This window comes from Camelina sativa, chromosome 9 (assembly GCF_030686135.1).
Source record: "Camelina sativa cultivar CO46 ecotype springtype chromosome 9, ASM3068613v1".
Taxonomy (NCBI): domain Eukaryota; kingdom Viridiplantae; phylum Streptophyta; class Magnoliopsida; order Brassicales; family Brassicaceae; genus Camelina; species Camelina sativa.
The window spans coordinates 27,051,030-27,070,458 of record NC_141888.1 but is presented as its reverse complement, the minus strand read 5'-3'; the positions used below and the strand labels follow the sequence as shown (position 1 = coordinate 27,070,458).

Genomic DNA, 19,429 nt, shown 5'->3' with positions numbered 1-19,429 from the left:
AAACATAATGTATAACAGTCACTTTTAGAGTGATCTAGAATCAGCCAAAAAAAAAAAAAAAAACAAGAAATATATAAAACTAGTGTTTAACTCAGAGAAGAGAACATCAAAAGGTGAGATATTATTATCACTTGTTTCACCACATCGACTTCGTTTTCGCTGTCGTTTATTGAAGAACATGATGGTACCGATTCATAGACATAAGTGGGAATTCAATTCCTAATATATGGTTGATATACGGAAATAAACTACTCACTACTACAGAGCTAAAGTTCTCCATAAGAGCTCTCCGCTTTGTCTCTCTCTCTCTCTTAATTTTTTTTGTCCAATAATCTTGTTTCTTCGTCGTACCCCCATCTTTTAAAAATCGCACCTATTAAACCATTTGTTAATGATCTCAAAAGTTGTAATGTTTCGGTCTAACAATTGCGTTTCTTCATTGCACCCCCAGCTTTCCATGTTGGCACCCGTTAATTTTCACACCTTTTTGTTTTACACCTCTTTGTTTATATAAAGTTGCAATGTTTTGATATAACAATTGTGTTTCTTCGTTGTACCCCTAGCTTTTAATGGTTGCACTTGTTAGTTTTCGCACCTTTTTGTTTCACACCTCTTTGTTTTCACACTCTTTGTTTTTATATATATACAGAATTTTATGGACTTTGAAAAGAGTTTTTCTTCTTTGAGTATTACTAATGATCTCACCCTTTGTTAATGATTTCAAAGTTGCAAAGTTTTTGTCCAAAAATTGTGTTTCTTCGCTGCACCCCCAACTTTCCATGTTAGCACCCATTAGTTTTCACACCCTTTTGTTTTACACCTCTTTGTTTATATAAAGTTGCAATGTTTTGATCCAACAATTGTGTTTCTTCGTTGTACCCTTAGCTTTCAATGGTTGTACTTGTTAGTTTTCGCACCTTTTTGTTTCACACCTCTTTGTTTTCACACTCTTTGTTTTCTCTATATAATAGCAAACCCACTTTTGGGGGTCAACTTTAATCTAATGGATGAGATTGTTTCTATTATCTCATCAAACGGTTTAAAATTATTTACGATCCCAACAGTTGCAAGTTTTTTTTCCAATAATCGTGTTTCTTCGTCGTACCCCCATATTTTAAAAATCGCACCTATTAAACCCTTTGTTAATGATCTCAAAAGTTGCAATGTTTCGGTCCAACAATTGTGCTTCATCGTTGCACCCCCAGCTTTCCATGTTGGCACCCGTTAGTTTTCACACCCTTTTGTTTTACACCTCTTTGTTTATATAAAGTTGCAATGTTTTGATCCAACAATTGTGTTTCTTCTTCGTACCTCTAGCTTTCAATGGTTGCACTTGTTAGTTTTCACATCTTTTTGTTTCACACCTTTTTGTTTCACACCTCTTTGTTTTCACACTCTTTGTTTTTATATATATACAGATTTTTACGGATTTTGAAAAGAGTTTTTGTTCTTTGAGTATTATTAATGATCTCACCCTTTGTTAATGATCTCAAAGTTGCAAAGTTTTGGTCCAATAATTGTGTTTCTTCGTTGCACTCCCAGCTTTCCATGTTGGTACCCGTTAGTTTTCACACCCTTCTGTTTTACACCTCTTGTTTATATAAAGTTGCAATGTTTTGATCCAACAATTTTGTTTCTTCATTTTACCCCTAGCTTTCAATGGTTGAAGTTGTTAGTTTTTGCACCTTTTTGTTTCACACATTTCTATTTTCACACTCTTTGTTTTTATATATATACATATTTTTGTGGACTTTGAAAATAGTTTTTGTTCTTTGAGTATGATTAATGATCTCACCCTTTGTTAATGATCTCAAAAGTTGCAAAGTTTCGGTCCAACAATTGTGTTTCTTCGTTGCACCTTCAGCTTTCTATGTTAGCACCGTTAGTTTTCACACCTTTTTGATTTACACCTCTTTGTTTATATAAAGTTGCAATGTTTGATCCAACAATTGTGTTTCTTTGTTTTACCCCTAGCTTTCAATGGTTGCACTTGTTATTTTCAACTCTTTTTGTTTCACACTTTTGTTTCACACCTCTTTGTTTTCACACCTTTTTGTTTTTATATATATACAAAATTTTATGGATTTTGAAAAGAGTTTTTGTTATTTAAGTATTATTAATGATCTCACCCTTTGTTAATGATCTCAAAAGTTTCAAAAACTCGATCCAACAATTGTGTTTCTTCGTCGCATCCCCAACTTTTCATGTAGGCACCCGTTAGTTTTCATATCTTTTTGTTTTACACCTCTTTATTTATATAAAGTTTCAGTGTTTTGATCCAACAATTATGTTTCTTCGTTGTACCCCTTGATTTCAATGTTTGCACTTGTTAGTTTTTGTATCTTTTTGTTTCACACCTTTTTGTTTCACATGTCTTTATTTTCATATTTTTGCATCTCTTTGTTGTATTCCCATCTTTCAAAAATCGCACCTATTAATTCTTTCACATTTTTTTCACACCTCTATGTTTCAAAAATCGCACTTTTTTGTTTTATACCTTTATTATTTTTATAAATTTTGATAGAATAATGATTTAATTTTTATTCTATGTGAATATCTTTTAAAATTGATTATCTGAGTATAATTCAGTAAGCCTAGATTTATATATCTTTAACATTATTATCTTATTGTCACTGAATCGATTTTTCATTTTTATATATATAACAAATATTGAGGAAAAAATAATATATATATAACAAATATTTTAACTAATTTAGTTAATTCATCTTAGTCATTATTTATGACTTTTATATTATACAGTTAAAAAATTACCAAAAAATTTTTACTCGAAATATGAAATTAACAATGTTAATCATTTCAAGTTTTCACTTTTCCGTGCGGTAACGCACGGGCCAACATCCTAGTTTTCATAATTGCAATTTTGGAGTAGCCTTTTTTACGAACAATAAATACATTATGATATTAGAGAAATGAACTCAATAACTAAATTATACGTAAAAGAACCCTAATAGATTCATAAATTAAACAAACAGCCCTTAATGTTGTTTCAGAACCGTCCATGTGTAACGTGTTAATACGATATGATTTGTTGTTGTACGTAGACCATAGACATATTTAAATAGACGATGAGAAAGAAAAAAAAAATTACACGAAAACGAGATAGAAGCATAGCTTGTTTTGCAAATTATACCTAACAAAATTGGATTGTAGTTGTATAATTTTTGTATTGGTACAACGAAAAGGACATCGTACGTTCATATCCGTTCTTTCTCAACACATTGCTATAGTTTTTCCTAACCATCAGTTCATCGTACATAATAATCACGAAAGTATAAATTATTCTGCCATTACAATTATATGATGGGTTGCACTTGGGCTTGTTACTATACACGGTTGTGAGGTGATTGGGTTTTTTAGACCTCAAAATTCTGAACAGGCCAAATCTTGTTTTTGGTCAACAGAATAGGTCCACTCCGATAATGGGATTCTTGTTTAATGCATTTCATTAGAGCAGGCGCTTTAGTCCAAACTCCAAAGGCATAAATAACCCCACCCCACATACGATATGTGGTTCGTTTCCTATAGAATGCGAATTGTGCAGTCTATCGTCAGTCGTGAGTGTAGTGTACGCACGTAGTGCTGTATTGTATAGAATTAGTTTTGCTCATTGCGAATTAGAAAATCATTTTATCAAAAAAAAAAAATTAGAAAATCATCATTTTCAATTGATAGAATATAATTAAGATACTGATTTAGTGATGACATAATATATTAGACGATAATAACAAAAAAAAAAACTACTGTTTATTTTCATATGTGTAAGGGAATTCAACTTCTTGTAACTAAAATATGATACTTATCAGTAAGTGTTCAAATAATTAAGATTATGACCCACTTGATTTTTTTTGTATGAATAAATACATACTAGATTAGGACCCGTGCTAGATCACGGGTTAAAATTCTTTTTATTTATATTATAATTTTAGAATAAAATATAATTTATATGATTGTTCTTAAAAGTTTTTTTGGATAAACATTATTCAATAAAATCATATGCTAAATATGATAGCTTGAAAAAACATATATTTTGTAAGTTTTGTATTGTTAATTTTGTAATTTATGTATGAGAAATAGTTATGTTTGTTGTTTGTTTTTATTTTAATTTTTGAACATGTTTGGTGAAAGTTTTTTAATATGATCCGTGCTTATGTAAGATTTTATTTTCAACTGCACAATAAGATCTCAGAATTACGATTAAGTGTGATAAATTGCCAAGATTTTATTCCTTTTTACGCCTAACAGTATATTTTTATGCTTAAAAGTATATATTTTGTAACAATACATGGAATACCAAAGATTTTATTTTGAAAATTGTATAAATCATTGGAATATTTTTTTTAAAATAATTTTTTGGGATATTCTTAAGTGTATTCATATAGCCTACAGATTGACCAATTAATCTATAATATTTTCTTGTAACCAACCTATATTTAATCAATAACTTATTTTGTAACCAACTTATAAAAATTATATATTTTACAAAAAATGTTGTGTACTCCCATTTTATTATATAGGGGATTATATTTTTTCTTATAACGTAAAACAAAATAAAGAACAAAACTCTTTTTTCTTTAGTTCCTTTAGAACTTGTAAGATATCTTTTTCGAACATTTTTTGAGTTAAAATTTACGAACAAAATCATTTGCTGTTTATTGAAATGAACTCAATGTCCCAATCCAAAGGTTAGTCAAAGAAAACGAAATGATTTATTATTATTTAGATTCAATATTAAATTGTTTCTATCTTATGTGCGTGTGTGTATCTCGTTGTTTTGGGCTGTTTCCTTAAGAACTAAACCAAAGCAATAACGGACAGAGACTTTTGGTCTGTAATCAGATCTTGGGTCTCTCGCAATGACCAAAAACTCGTACACATATGCATACAACAACCACCTCACACATCCTCTTTTATATATTTTAATACCCTTAAACTATTGCAGTTAATTATTTTTTCACATAACAAATAATATTTTTGGTTTGGTTAAAATATAAACTTATAAACTCAAGAAGTAAGATTTGTACACTATTTGGAAATTTACTACTAGTTATATTGAAATACAATTAAATGCAAAAAATGTCATTAATGGACTAAACAAATTTTTTTGGAAATCATAACTGTGTAACTAAAAAATAACTAGAGACTGAATTTTTAATTATCCCACCTGTTTTGATATGTTGGGTTTATATAAATAAAAATAATAATTTTAGAAAAAATGATTTCCAAGTAAACACATCCGCACTATGTTATTTACCTAAACAATTGTCTCATTAAAGCTAATCTTTTAAAGTTGTCTCAAAATTGGTTATTTGAGTTAATCTTTTATAGTTGTTGAAAAAAGAAAGGTAAATAAATTCAAAGATTTGAGTTATTTGAGTTAATCTAGAACGCTAAAATAAAAATAAATACATCATAATGTTTTATTCGTTGCTCTGTTAGGTTACTACAAATTTTTGCTTATAATATACATTTCATGAGACAGCTTTGCATTCACTTCCTTTTAAATCAATCCCATCTTTTCATCCTCTATTCCTCTTCTTAAGAAAAGGCAGAGAAAAAAAGTAATAAGAAGAAAAGTACACAATGAAGAACGGGTCAAGTAACACAAACACAAAGCTCATCCTTCTTCATCCTTACATCCAAAAACAAACGAGCACGACTCGTTTATGGCTTCTTGCTTTCATCTCATTCTTCACCATCGTGTTCCTCCTCACTCTCCTCTACACAAGAGACACAATACCTTCCAAAAACACATCCGTTGCAGCCGCTGTAGCCGCCGTCGTCACTGGAGGATCATCATCATCAACTCCGATCTCCAACACCAATCTACCAACGAGTGCAATCAACACATTGCTTCACTACGCGTCAAGATCCAACGACAGTTTCCACATGTCTTACGGTGAGATGAAATCTATCTCCGACGTCCTCCGCCGTTGCGCTCCGCCGTGTAACCTCCTCGTCTTCGGCCTTACGCACGAGACTCTCCTCTGGAAATCTTTAAACCACAACGGTAGAACAGTCTTCGTCGAGGAGAATCGTTATTACGCAGCTTACTTCGAAGAGATCCACCCGGAGATAGACGTGTTCGACGTTCAATACACGACGAAAGCTCACGAGGCCGGAGAACTCGTCTCCGCGGCTAAAGAAGCCGCCGGAAACGAGTGCCGTCCCGTGCAAAATCTTCTCTTCTCAGATTGCAAGCTCGGTCTCAATGATTTGCCTAACCACGTCTACGATGTTGATTGGGACGTAATCTTTGTGGACGGGCCACGTGGCGACGCTCACGAAGGACCCGGGAGGATGTCGTCTATTTTCACGGCGGCGGTTCTTGCTCGGAGCAAAAAAGGCGGGAACCCGAAGACGCATGTGTTTGTGCATGACAATTACAGAGACGTTGAGAGGCTTTGTGGCGATGAGTTCTTGTGCCGTGAGAACCTTGTCGAGTCTAATGACTTGCTTGCGCACTACGTGTTGGATAAAATGGATAAAAACAGCACGCAGTTTTGCAGTGGTCGTAAGAAACGTTCGATTTCTTCCTTGTCTTAGAAGTGACGTGAGAAGACGTTATATAACGTCATATACTGTAAAAAATAAAAAGTTTTTTTTTTTTCCCTTCAAGGTTTGATTTTTGTGCTGTTGTAAAATTTCCAATCTTGGATATATTGACGACTTTAGTTTAATCAAAATCGTTTATTTCCCTTTTAAGGTTTGAGTTTTTAAAATCTTGATTAGTATAGATAACCAAAAGTATCCGACTAGTGGTCTAATAATAGTGAGTTCATCCAAATAAAGAAAGCCTAAAAAATTCACGAAGTTTTTTTCTATTATTATTTTTTGTTGTTGTTGTTGACTTGCTTGTTGTTAAACAGAGATAAGATTCCCCAATTTCAAAAAAAAAAAAAAATTATTCTCAAGATTCTCAAGGACAGAGAAAAATGGCGACGGACTTCAAATCTTTACCAGTCATCGGTAGTAACGAAACCCTAAATTAGATTATCTTTACTCTGATCAAGCTTCACTCAAATTTGATGATGATGATGTTATTGCAGACATATCTCCTCTACTGCTCAAGTGTGATGATCCCGACATGGCAGAGGATGCTGGCGTGGCAGAGGTTGTCCGGCAACTTGATAGAGCTTGTCGGGATGCCGGATTCTTCTACGTGGTACGGAACTGTGTTTAGTTTGTTATTAGCTTTAATTATGTTCCAAACTGAGTTCATTTTCGAGGGTTTGATAAAAAAATCTGATTATTTAAGCAGATAGGTCATGGGATCTCAGAGGATCTTATCAATAGAGTGAGAGAGATCACGCGTGAGTTCTTTAAGCTTCCTTATGAAGAGAAACTTAAAATCAAGATGACTCCAGCTGCTGGCTACAGGTTTGACTTTTTACAAGGAAAACAACACTCTTTTTCCAAATTTGAATCAGTTAAAGAGATGTGGTTCATAGATCAATGTTGTGTGAACAGAGGATATCAGAGAATTGGAGAAAATGTAACTAAGGGAGTACCAGATATCCACGAAGCCATTGATGTAAGTGTTTGTGTTTGTGTCTTCATTAAGCATTAGCCATGTGATTCTCCTCATGTGCTTTATTCTCTTATGGACAGTGTTACAAAGAGTTAAAGCAGGGAGAGTATGGTGATACAGGAAAGGTTATGGAAGGTCCAAACCAGTGGTAATCTATAACTGGATTTCATTTCTTATTCAGTTTATGTTGCTTCTCTCCTTCTGACCATTTCTTGAAGGCCAGAGAACCCTCAAGAGTTTAAAGATTTGATGGAAGAGTATATAAAGCTCTGTATAGGTGTGTTTTACCATTTCTCTCTGTTTCTTACTATATGTGTGTTATGTTTCCGAGAGTGTTGTTTCTCGGAAATATTCTTAGTCATTTCATTTCATGGTTTCAGATCTTTCTAGAAAGATCTTGAGAGGAATCTCCATAGCTCTTTGCGGATCACCTTATGAGTTTGAAGGAAAGATGGCTGGTGATCCTTTTTGGGTGATGCGTCTTATTGGCTATCCAGGTGCTCCTTTCACAAATGGCAAACCCGAAAATGATATCGGATGGTAACGTTCTGCTACTTCTCATTCTGATTACTACTATCCCGTTTCCGCTTATCGGCTAACTCACTTTTTCTGAATAACTTCTGGCTTACGACGCTCTGGTTATAGTGGAGCTCACACTGACTATGGTAATTAAGTTTAACCAAATCATGTTGAACTTCTGATTCTATGTTCATTGTTCTGTCTCAATAGGAAACATTTTTTTTTCTATGCAGGCTTGTTAACTCTTGTGAATCAAGATGATGACAAAACTGCTCTTCAGGTTAATATTTTTATGATGATCCTCCTTTGATTTTATGTTTATGTAGTGAATAAGTGGTCTTGGCTCTAAAATCTTTTGAAAAGGTGAAAAACTTGAGTGGTGATTGGATATCAGCAATTCCAATCCCTGGATCATTTGTTTGCAACATCGGTGACATGTTAAAGGTTTTGCTCTTCCCACTCTCGCCATCTCTTTCTCGAATAGCCGTTGATGAGAACCTGGTTTGGAATCATATGCAGATACTTTCAAACGGAATATACGAATCTACACTTCATAGAGTGATCAATAGCTCTCCTAAATATCGTGTCTGTGTCGCATTCTTCTACGAGGTTGTTATAAACTTATAACACTCTTGTGTGTCTTTCCACATTTGGATTTGAAAATAAGGTTTTTAAACAAAAAACATCTTGAATGAGCAGACTAACTTCGACGCGGTGGTGGAGCCATTGGATGTATGTAAACAGAAGTACCCTGCTGGGAGAAAAGGATCCCAAGTTTTCAAAAGAGCTGTCTATGGAGAGCATCTGGTAAGCAAAGTCCAGACCAACTTTGCTATGTAATGTGAAGATAGATCGTCTCACCTTCTTTGTACACTTCTGTGTAATAATAAAAAGTTTGATTTGTAATAATAGTAAGGTGCTTCTTCACTTCTGTGTTATCAATCGATACACATGTTGATCTGTTCAAAAAAACAAAAAGGTTGTTTATAATATCAGTTTCATAGTTGATCCTTTGAATATCTCGAAAAATAATACATAAACTTGTTATTTCTAAAAAAGAACAATCATATAAGTAAAAGGTAAAAAGATGATTTTGCATTCATTTGTTTGGATGAGAGAGTATGGGTGCTTGAACAACAACAACAGTTACTTGAGTCTTTTTCTAAAAGAGCATAAACAACAACATTTATTTGAGTCTTTTTCTAATAGAGTTTTGTAACTTCAAAATACAGGCAACACACATGGCCAAATCAGAGCTTTTTATTTGCTTTGACATTTCAAAAGCTTTAACCAGCAAAAAACAGTTGTTCATGTGTCATTGATGGTCAACCACATGTGTTCATATTGATGGTCAACCAATTTTCATCAGCAACGACATATTATAATTGCAATTTAGTTTTCGACAATGCTATAAGATTAGTATACTCTTGCCATATTTTTATATCTTGGTATACAGTTTATGGTGGGATATTTCGATCTAGTATATAACAAGAACTTGTTAATTGAAGTTTACGCTTCGTCAGTCTCAATTGTCAAATATAAGTTTTATACAATCATTAATGATGAGAGTCATTTTATAAGAACGTAGTCTTTTATAAGTGTTTTGTAGTAAATTTTTCCTTCCAAAAAAATATAATAACAGATTATGGCCAGCTTGTAGCTTTAAATCGTTGACAAAACAAGATTTGTCACTATATAAATCAGTTACGTCGTTGGTTGAGGTTCAGCCAAGTATCTATTAGTACTCGCTTCCTCTCGGTGAAGCTTTTAACCAACAAAATGGAAAACCTTCCGCCACCACCGCCGCCGCCGCCACCACCACCATCAATACCACGGAGACGAAGACTACGAGTACGACCACGAACGACCACAACTATTACCACCAACGCGGCCACCACCACCGCCCCCACCACCACCACCACCACAACAACTAGGACCATTTCGCCTAGTAGGACGAAAACGACTTCGACCGTCACTACCGCTACCTGAAACACTGCCACGACCATCACGAGCGATTCCTTGGCTTACTTGGCATGATGTCAAAAAAGGAAAATCGTACGACAAGTTGAGAATATACCTTGAAAAAGTCCTTAAACAAAACCAAGAATCCGAATTGGCTACTCAAGATCAAGAAGTCCTTGTATTACCTAAAAGTATTAGTCCCTCTCAAGACGAAAACCTACAAAACCACCAACACACTCGTTCCGATCCTGGAGTAAAGGAGATGGCCGAAGGGAGCGGGACCACACGACATGATTGGGTGATCTCGATAAAAGACAAGCTCGAGCAAGCAAATAGAGAAGATGACACAACTAGCTGGGGCAAGCTCTCTATGACTCTATATACAAAGTTCCACGTCACCTGCATGGAAACGACACGAAGTCGTATTTCCCTCAGACAGTCTCGCTTGGTCCGTACCACCATGGGGTACAGCAAACGCGGTCTATGGAGTGCCACAAATGGCGTGCCGTCAATATGGTCTTGAAACGTACGAACCAAGGCATTGAAACGTTTATCGATGCCATGGCAGAGCTCGAGGAGAAGGCTCGTGATTGCTACGAAGGTCCCATTGTTTTGGACAGTAACGAGTTCACAGAAATGCTTGTTCTTGATGGCTGTTTTGTTCTCGAACTCCTCCAAGGAGTCGCTGAAGGATTCTTGAAACTCGGGTTAGCGTGATTCAATTTCTTGTTTTTCTTATGTTACTTTGCTAATCCGGTCTGATTTCATCGGCTTATCTATATAAACTACTAATTTGTATTATTTTGGTGTTATGTAGATACGATAGTCACGATCCAGTTTTTGCGGTTCGAGGATTGATGCATTCGATTCAACGTGACATGATAATGCTGGAAAATCAACTTCCTTGGTTCGTACTCCAACGGTTATTGGAGCTACAGCCTGGTACACATAACCAAACTGGTTTAGTGGAATTAGTGGTTCGGTTCTTCATTCCACTAATGCCAACGGCCGAGACATTGGCCGAGAACTCGCCACCAAGAGGCGTATCCAGTGGCGAACTACACTGTCTTGATATTTTTCATCGAAGTCTACTCTTTCCAAGGTCACCAGGCAAAGCAAACTCATCACGCGTGGCTGACAAACACCTACAACGAGTGATACCTACCGTGACCGAACTAAGGGATGCCGGTTTTAAGTTCAAGCTAAATAAAACCGATCGGTTTTGGGATATTAAATTCAACAACGGTTATCTAGAGATTCCTAGTCTACTTATCCATGACGGTAAATTTTTGATTTTTTTATCAATGTTAACTTATACAACTATCTTTATGGCCTTTCTTCTTTGATTGCACTCCATCATGATTTTTTAAGGTATAAAGACTAGTATTTTGTTTGTCAAGAACTATACGTTACATAAACTTCTCTCATGTCTATGGTCAAACAAAAATTTATGTCATTAAAGCAACGCCAAAAGTAAATTTAAAAAATGAAACGATGAATGTATTTTATAAAAAATAAAATAAATTTCGTCCGGTTACTTCTCAAACTTACAGTTTCACCCCCTGTAAATTATTCTGTAGGTACCAAATCCCTCTTCTTGAATCTCATAGCTTTCGAGCAGTGCCACATGCATCGAATCGAGCAATGATATAACATCCTACATAATTTTTATGGACAATCTAATAGACTCTCCCGAAGATATTAGTTATTTGCATCGCCGTGGTATTATCGAGCACTCACTAGGAAGTGATTCTGAAGTCGCGGATATGTTCAACCAGTTATGTCAAGAAGTTGTTTTCGACACCAAAGATATTTACCTATCTCAATTGTTGATTGAGGTTCATCGTTGTTATAAGCAGAACTACTCCAGGAAGTTGAATTCGTTGATAAGGACCTTGAAACACAAGTACTTGGATAACCCTTGGGCGTATTTGTCTTTCTTTGCTGCGATTATTCTACTAATTCTTACATTTTCTCAAAGTTATTTTGCTGCTTATGATTATTTTAACCCATCATCCTCTTAGTCTTCGTTACTATTCTGTTTTTTTTTTCTTTTTTTCTTTCCAGTTTGTACTTTGTAATGCTTGGTTTTTGTGACAATATATTTGTATATTCATCTTATCAAAATAAAAGTGATATTTTTGTAATTATTTGATTCGGACTCTGATTTAACACCTATGTCCTCATTGTTACAGACTATTGTATATAGAAATTAGAAGTCACATACTAAAATGACAAGTTCACTTGGTACAAAGAATGCTGTTTTAGAGATTTATATTTGTTTCGCGAAAATTGTTATTCTAAAACTCTACACATATACTATGACGAGATAACATATCTCAAAATAAAGGTTGGCAACCGTCAAATCGAGAACACTCACATTGGTTTCCATCTTCGCCGAAACAAAACTACCATCGTCGTAGGTGAACTAATTTGCTTTCTCTGACTAGTTTTGGTTCTGATTTCATTTTCATATTTTTATCTTGTCATCACTAAATTTGTGGTCTGGTCAGAAAAGAAAAATAAGAGAAGTAAAGCGGAGGAAATAAAAAAAAAACTACTAATTGATAAGCAAATATGGTATTATTGTCTTTACTTTTATGCTGTAGATCTATGTTGCATGAAAACTCTTTTTAAGATCCGTTTGCCATTTTCGAAACGTTTCAGAAACGGAAATTTGTGGAATTACGGAAGCAAGCCACGAAAACATGATTCCTAGAAATTTCTGTTTGGAAACATGATGGAAACTCCATTTTTGTTTTAAAAACTTGACGGAAACTTTTTTTAGCTTATAGAAACTTAATAAATAAAATAATTTGAAAATATATATTCATAATAATATAAATATATAATACTTTTAGTGTTTTAATTCAACTATTTAATATTTCTGTTTTGATTTTGTGTTATTTCAAATATTCCTTTTGATATAGGTTTTATGATTGGTGTTTTATTATATATATATATATATACATATATATTAAGATATATATATACATATATATTAAGATATATATATACATTTTCAAAACGTTTCCAATTCTTAATTTTAGAAAAAATCGTTTTCCGTTTCTGAAATGTTTCGCTTCCGTGTATCCGTTTCCGTTTCCTAGCTGTAGATGTCATATACTCATCGAAAAATCTATATACTGAATGCTCTTGTCATGTTTTATAGATATAAATAAACCTCGAAAAAGTACTGTATACTTTGTTTTTAACGAGTTATTTTGTTTTCGAACATGTTGTGTAGTTTTTTTTTCCTTTTCTTCTGTTTAATAATTTGTAATTTCACTCGTTGACTACATACATACTACAAGCATTCATGAGTCTTTTAATAAGAGTGTTTCGGTGGTGGAATCTCACTCGTTACTGTTAGATATACTATAAAACTACTACGAACATTTATTAGAGTCTTTAAATAAGAGTTTTGCAGAATCCAGATCCAAAATAATCGAACACATGGCCAAATCACAGTTTTAAATTAGTTACACCTAGCATTTGACATTTCACCCTTACGTTCTCGCTCTCAATCTCTGGAAAAAGCTTCAACCAGTAAAACCATGGGATTTGTAATAGTTAATTTGCATACTTAATTTGACCTTCCAGGCGGCTCCAACCTGTGCTCCGCATAGGTCCAGTCAGTTTAGTCGAGATAAAATTTTAAATATTAGCTAATACTTGGAAAAAAAGTTTTTAACATTAGCTAATTTCTTATAACTTTAGGAAGAACTATCGGTAATGGATTTTAATATATTGGGAAATCCAAACACAAATCATGTGTTATTGGATTTGTCAAAGTTTTAAATTTAATAATTGAATAACACAAAAAAAAAAAAAATTTGTTTACTTTCTAACAAAACAGGGCCCGCCGAGGCATTTTAAAGATTGTTTAACATATCATACTGTAGAAGTATGATTAAATATTTTAACTACGGTAGTAGTCACAGATCAAACAGATCCATAATAAATAATTAAATATGATGTAAACTAATCCATAGCTTCAACTCAGCTGTTACATATTTGCTTTTGACTTTCTCTTTCTCTCTCTCTCACTCTCAAATCTCCTACAAAAGCTTCAACGTACAAAAATGGAGAATCTTTTTCCATCACCACCGCTGCTACCGCCACCACTCCCATTCAGGTCCAGTCTTCCTTTAGGGAATATTATATTAGAGAGAATAAATCGTAGAAAAAGAAGGTTGATCTACAAAGAGAGGCTGGTATGGTACTTGATCACTCTCGTGCTGCGCCAAGAACTCCTAACCCGAAACCAGAAACCTAGAGAAGAATGGGTAATCACGATCAAAGAAAAGATGGATCAAGTACTTAGAGAAGACGCCATAACAAGCTGGGATAAACACTGTATCTACAGAGTTCCACACTATCTTCAAGAGAACGACAAGAAGTCCTATTTCCCTCAAACTGTCTCGCTTGGTCCGTACCACCATGGCAGTAAACATCTCCTCCCCATGGACCATCACAAATGGCGGGCGGCCAATATGGTCATGAAACGTACAAAACAAGGAATCGAAATGTATATTAACGCCATGAAAGAGCTCGAAACAAGGGCTCGTGCTTGCTACGAAGGTCTCATAAGTTTAAACAGTAACGAATTTATCAAAATGCTAGTTCTTGATGGTTGTTTTGTTCTTGAGCTCTTCAGAGGAGCCTACAAAGATAAAGGATTCTTGGAACTCGGGTAAGCATGGTTCAGTTCTATGCTTAACTTCTGACTTCAGATCTACTTCAGATCTCCTGTCGTCTAAACCGTTGACTTTGATTTTGTTTTTGTTTTATATAGATATGATCGAAACGATCCCGTTTTCGCGATGCGGGCATCAATGCATTCGATACAGCGTGACATGGTAATGCTGGAAAACCAACTTCCTTTGTTCGTTCTAAACCGGTTATTAGAGCTACAGCTCGGATCACGGAACCAAACCGGTTTAGTGGCACAATTAGCAGTTCGGTTCTTTGAACCACTTATGCCAACAGACGAACCGTTGACCAAAACCGACCAGTTAAATCTCGAGTACTCGTTGGCTACAGATAAAGCTTTTGACCCATTCGTCATGAACTCACTTGGCGACAAGAGTGGGTTGCATTGTCTAGATGCATTCCGTCGAAGCCTGCTTCAGTCAACGAGAACAAAACGGAGCTTACCACAAAAGAGAGTGTACGGGGGTCTGCGCGTGGTGGACAAGCGCAGAAAACAAATGATAAACTGCGTCACTGAACTAAGGGATGGTGGTTTAGAGTTCAGGAAGAGGCAAAGCGACCGGTTTTGGGATATTCAATTCTCTAATGGTTATCTTGAGATACCCAAACTATTTATCCACGATGGTATTTTCATTTATCTCGCTCCTTGTAATTCTGCATTCATATAGGATTTGAATCACTAGGTTACCACTTACATATTACATGTTTTTATTGTTTTGGAACTTACTATAAAATACATATATAGATTGGTTTAATGTTCCTTTATCAAAAATATCAATGTGGCAGAGGTACATAAAGGTCACCAATTAATGTACTATTGCCCATTGCTATTGACTAGTTTATAAATCGAGTAGAAATGTTGACTAGGCCACTAACGGAATATAAATTTAGACAAATTATGAAAGAAATGCACCTCTTTTTTTTTCAACTTCATCATTTCAGAAACTTGAAGGTTGCAATACTTATACCACCCCTTTTCGTGTGTTTTGTAGGTACAAAGTCTCTCTTCCTGAATCTCATAGCTTTCGAACAAAACCATATCGACTCGAGCAACGACATAACATCCTACATAGTTTTCATGGACAATTTAATAGATTCTCCAGAAGATGTTAGTCACTTACGTTCTTGTGGTATCATCGAACACTGGTTAGAGAGCGACACTGAAGTTGCCGATTTGTTCAACCGGATAGGTCAAGATACCATTTTTGACATCAGTGATAGTCATTTATTTGACCTGTCGGTTGCAGCTAAGCGTTATTATCTTCAACATAATAAGTACTACAGGAAGTGGAATGTTTGGAAGAAGACCTTGAAAGAGAAGTACTTCGATAGTCCTTGGGGATATATCTCTTTCTTTGCTGCATTTTTGCTGTTACTTCTTACGTCATCTCAAAGTTATTTTGCTGCTTATTCTTACTATAAACCACCTTCTTAATCTTCAAGAATACTATTATGTTAGCTTCTTATTTTTTCATTCAATTTACAATACTTGTATTTTCTCAAAGTTTTGTTTGGCATTTAATATTTCCATCTATTTGAATTAAAATATCTCAAATCTCAATCTAGTGATAGTGACACGTTTCCTTTCTCTAAAATATCTAAATCTAGTGATAGTTGACTAGAAGACTGAAGACGTAAAGTAAAAATCTTCATCCCTCCCCCGTCCCAAGGATTTCCGCTTGGAACAACTTTGTTGTCGTTGGGCCACCTCCAGACTAGTCGGACTTTGATCCGGAAACCAGATTATAACCAAAAATAACTTTTGCATTGTGTAACATATGGGTTTCGAAATACTTACGGCACTGTAAAACATTTCCAAAAAACTGATTTATGAAGATAAAAAGAGACATAAAGAAGAAAAACAACATAAGAGAGATATAGAAACGAGATGGCCATACTTTGATGTAATATGACCCTTGAACAAAAGAGGTAAAATAAAATTGTTAGTTTTACCTAGGGACTAAATTTTTTTTTTGAGATGGGCATGTGCAGCAAACCTACTATCTAATTCATTCATTGAATATAGATATAGTTATATACGACTACTATACTACAAGCAATTATATGAGTCTTTTAGCAAGATTATAGTCTTTATTATGAGTAGTTGGGTATTTGAATTTCATTTATGATTTATGGAAAATACTACAAGCATTTATGATAGTCTTTTAATAAACGTACGAAGTCTTTTTAAAAGACTTTTCACTTTGTATATTGGGAAAGGGAAAGGGAAACAAGCAAACCCTATGGCCAAAATCACAACTTTAAATTAGTTACAGCGTTGTACATTTAACATTTTGCTATTACAGCTCTCGCTCTCAATCTCCTGAAAAAAACTTCAACCAGCAAAAACAATGGTTTTAGTTAATGTTCATTCCGATGGACAACCACTTTTCATCAACAAAGACATGTTGACCTGGTACTTGCTCAGCCTCAAGCTCCGCCAAAAATTTCAAACCAAAAACAAACACTCGGAACCGGTTCAAGATCAGAACCTCCACGGTTTACACGATATTACCAGACCGGATCAAGACCAAAGTTTGCAGAACCAGAAACAGACTCATTCCGAGCCTGGTAAGGAGGTGATAGAAGAGAAGCCAGGAGACACCACAGGAGACAGTTGGGTGATCTCAATAAGAGACAAGCTGGAGCAAGCAAATAGAGACGACGACACATCAATATGGGGAAAGCTATGCATCTACAGAGTTCCACATTACCTGCAAGAGAACGACAAGAAGTCGTATTTCCCTCAGACCGTTTCCCTTGGTCCGTACCACCATGGTAAAAAGCGTCTTCGGCCTATGGAGCGCCATAAGTGGCGTGCGGTCAATAAGGTCTTGAAACGTTTAAAGCACCGCATCGAAATGTATACTAATGCCATGAGAGAGCTTGAAGAGAAGGCTCGTGCTTGCTATGAAGGTCCTATAAGTTTGAGCAGTAATGAGTTCACAGAAATGCTTGTTCTTGATGGCTGTTTTGTTCTTGAGCTTTTCAGGGGAACCGTTGAAGGCTTTCCTGAAATCGGGTAAGCGTGAATAAATTTTCAGGTTTATTCCGGTTATCTAATCAATTTGCTAAACCGGTCTTATTTCGGTTCTTTGATTTTTATTTTTTTTCTGTGCTGAGTAGATATGCACGCAACGACCCGGTTTTTGCGATGAGAGGATTGATGCATTCGATTCAACGTGACATGATAATGCTGGAAAATCAACTTCCTCTGTTTGTTCTCGACCGGTTATTAGAGTTACAGCTAGGTACACAGAACCAAACCGGTATAGTGGCACATGTAGCCGTTAAGTTCTTTGACCCACTAATGCCAACGGGTGAGGCGTTCACCAAACCGGACCAGGCAAAACTCATGAACTGGCTGGAAAAAACCTTGGACACACTTGGTGACAAGGGTGAGTTGCACTGTCTAGATGTTTTCCGTCGAAGTCTACTCCATTCTAGTCCTACACCGAATACAAGATCTCTACTAAAGAGATTAACTAGGAACACGCGAGTGGTGGACAAGCGACAACAACAGCTTGTACATTGCGTGACGGAGCTAAGGGAAGCTGGTGTTAAGTTTAGGAAAAGAAAAACCGACCGGTTTTGGGATATTGAATTCAAAAGTGGTTATCTAGAAATACCTAAACTACTAATCCATGATGGTAAGCTAAAACATCTTTTATTTCTTACTTTTTTCTCTCCTTTTACCCATATATGTTTGTATAAAAATCCCTCTCATGTTTATTGTAGGTACCAAGTCTCTCTTCTCAAATCTTATAGCATTTGAGCAGTGCCATATGGAATCGAGCAACCACATAACATCCTACATAATATTCATGGATAATCTAATAAACTCTGACGAAGATGTTAGCTACTTGCACTACTGTGGTATCATCGAGCATTGGCTTGGGAGTGATTCGGAAGTTGCTGATTTGTTCAACCGGCTGTGTCAAGAAGTGGTTTTTGATCCCAAAGATAGTCATCTATCTCGACTGTCTGGTGATGTAAACCGTTATTACAATCGTAAGTGGAATGTTTTGAAGGCTACCTTGACACACAAGTACTTCAATAATCCTTGGGCATATTTTTCTTTCTCTGCTGCAGTTATACTGCTTCTTCTCACATTATGTCAGAGTTTCTATGCTGTTTATGCTTATTATAAGCCAAATTCTAAACTTTAGTCGTTTTTTTTTTTAATTTTCATTCAGTTTGGAATGTTTGTATTTTCTTGTTTTCAACATTTTCTTCTTCGTCTATCCCAAATTTGGCATTGTAATAATTGGGATTTTGAAATCTTATATAATACTAGTATCACCATCATGATCTCCTCTTCAGAGGGCATCTAGATGTAATTCATATTGTTTCTCGTTGCACGAAACAATCATGTATCTTTTAACCCCCAAAATCCTAAACCCCTAACAATTGTCTTAAGCTTTTTTAAAACTCATAAGTGTGGCCTAAGTTAATTTTATGAAAATGATTGCTTAATTTAAATAAAAATAATGGGTTAGCTTTATTGTAATAATAAATGCTTAATTTAAATAAAAATAATAATTTAATGAAAATGTTACAAAATTTAAAGTAAAATGGGTTAGTTTGCTATTTTTTTTATGTGACTTTGCCATTTTTATAAAAAAAAAGTGTTAATTGTAAAATAAAAATAGTATCTATTTAGAATATTCTTTTTTAGAGAAA

General features: G+C 34.9%; 5 protein-coding genes across 6 annotated transcripts; all 5 read left to right on the top strand.

The window, feature by feature from the left end:
* The first annotated feature begins 5,512 nt into the window (after positions 1-5,512).
* On the top strand, positions 5,513-6,723 carry LOC104711557 (protein IRREGULAR XYLEM 15). Its single transcript, XM_010428263.3, has one exon. It carries the CDS (start codon positions 5,602-5,604, stop codon positions 6,562-6,564), a length of 963 nt encoding a protein of 320 aa, XP_010426565.1. The 5' UTR covers positions 5,513-5,601; the 3' UTR covers positions 6,565-6,723.
* Positions 6,724-6,830: 107 nt separating this feature from the next.
* Positions 6,831-9,079, top strand: LOC104711556 (homoarginine-6-hydroxylase 2-ODD-C23.1). Of its 2 annotated transcripts, XM_010428260.3 has the most exons (12): positions 6,831-6,987; positions 7,068-7,183; positions 7,280-7,398; positions 7,489-7,552; positions 7,630-7,697; positions 7,768-7,826; positions 7,930-8,089; positions 8,195-8,214; positions 8,302-8,348; positions 8,432-8,512; positions 8,588-8,677; positions 8,768-9,079. In XM_010428260.3, exons 1-12 carry the CDS (start codon positions 6,954-6,956, stop codon positions 8,906-8,908), a joined length of 999 nt encoding a protein of 332 aa, XP_010426562.1. In that variant the 5' UTR covers positions 6,831-6,953; the 3' UTR covers positions 8,909-9,079. The 2 variants fall into 2 exon arrangements, with proteins under 2 accessions (XP_010426562.1, XP_087320350.1); XM_087464224.1 differs by lacking the exon at positions 8,432-8,512.
* An 820-nt stretch (positions 9,080-9,899) lies between these two features.
* On the top strand, positions 9,900-12,054 carry LOC104715498 (UPF0481 protein At3g47200; the record flags this gene model as incomplete). The annotated part of the gene is given in 5 exon segments (XM_010432899.3): positions 9,900-10,403; positions 10,406-10,737; positions 10,848-11,311; positions 11,611-11,660; positions 11,662-12,054. Coding segments are annotated over 5 exon segments (1,743 nt in total), but the record flags the coding sequence as incomplete, so codon positions are not given.
* A 1,973-nt stretch (positions 12,055-14,027) lies between these two features.
* On the top strand, positions 14,028-16,292 carry LOC104711555 (UPF0481 protein At3g47200-like). Its single transcript, XM_010428259.3, has 3 exons — positions 14,028-14,726; positions 14,829-15,370; positions 15,739-16,292. The coding sequence occupies exons 1-3, from the start codon at positions 14,116-14,118 to the stop codon at positions 16,179-16,181; spliced, it is 1,596 nt and encodes a 531-aa protein (XP_010426561.1). The 5' UTR covers positions 14,028-14,115; the 3' UTR covers positions 16,182-16,292.
* A 662-nt stretch (positions 16,293-16,954) lies between these two features.
* LOC104711553 (UPF0481 protein At3g47200-like) lies at positions 16,955-19,094 on the top strand. The gene is made up of 3 exons (XM_010428258.3): positions 16,955-17,768; positions 17,873-18,396; positions 18,485-19,094. Exons 1-3 carry the CDS (start codon positions 17,098-17,100, stop codon positions 18,913-18,915), a joined length of 1,626 nt encoding a protein of 541 aa, XP_010426560.1. The 5' UTR covers positions 16,955-17,097; the 3' UTR covers positions 18,916-19,094.
* The last annotated feature ends 335 nt before the right edge of the window (positions 19,095-19,429 follow it).

Bases quoted from the DNA above. Each gene is read 5' to 3' on its own strand.
- LOC104711553 (XM_010428258.3), top strand. From the start codon at position 17,098: ATGGTTTTAGTTAATGTTCATTCCGATGGACAACCACTTTTCATCAAC. The intron at 17,769-17,872 runs GTAAGCGTGAAT...TGTGCTGAGTAG, and splicing joins GAAGGCTTTCCTGAAATCGG to ATATGCACGCAACGACCCGG. The intron at 18,397-18,484 runs GTAAGCTAAAAC...TGTTTATTGTAG, and splicing joins TAAACTACTAATCCATGATG to GTACCAAGTCTCTCTTCTCA.
- LOC104711557 (XM_010428263.3), top strand. From the start codon at position 5,602: ATGAAGAACGGGTCAAGTAACACAAACACAAAGCTCATCCTTCTTCAT.
- LOC104711555 (XM_010428259.3), top strand. From the start codon at position 14,116: ATGGAGAATCTTTTTCCATCACCACCGCTGCTACCGCCACCACTCCCA. The intron at 14,727-14,828 runs GTAAGCATGGTT...TGTTTTATATAG, and splicing joins AAAGGATTCTTGGAACTCGG to ATATGATCGAAACGATCCCG. The intron at 15,371-15,738 runs GTATTTTCATTT...TGTGTTTTGTAG, and splicing joins CAAACTATTTATCCACGATG to GTACAAAGTCTCTCTTCCTG.
- LOC104711556 (XM_010428260.3), top strand. From the start codon at position 6,954: ATGGCGACGGACTTCAAATCTTTACCAGTCATCG. The intron at 7,698-7,767 runs GTAATCTATAAC...CATTTCTTGAAG, and splicing joins ATGGAAGGTCCAAACCAGTG to GCCAGAGAACCCTCAAGAGT. The intron at 8,513-8,587 runs GTTTTGCTCTTC...AATCATATGCAG, and splicing joins ACATCGGTGACATGTTAAAG to ATACTTTCAAACGGAATATA.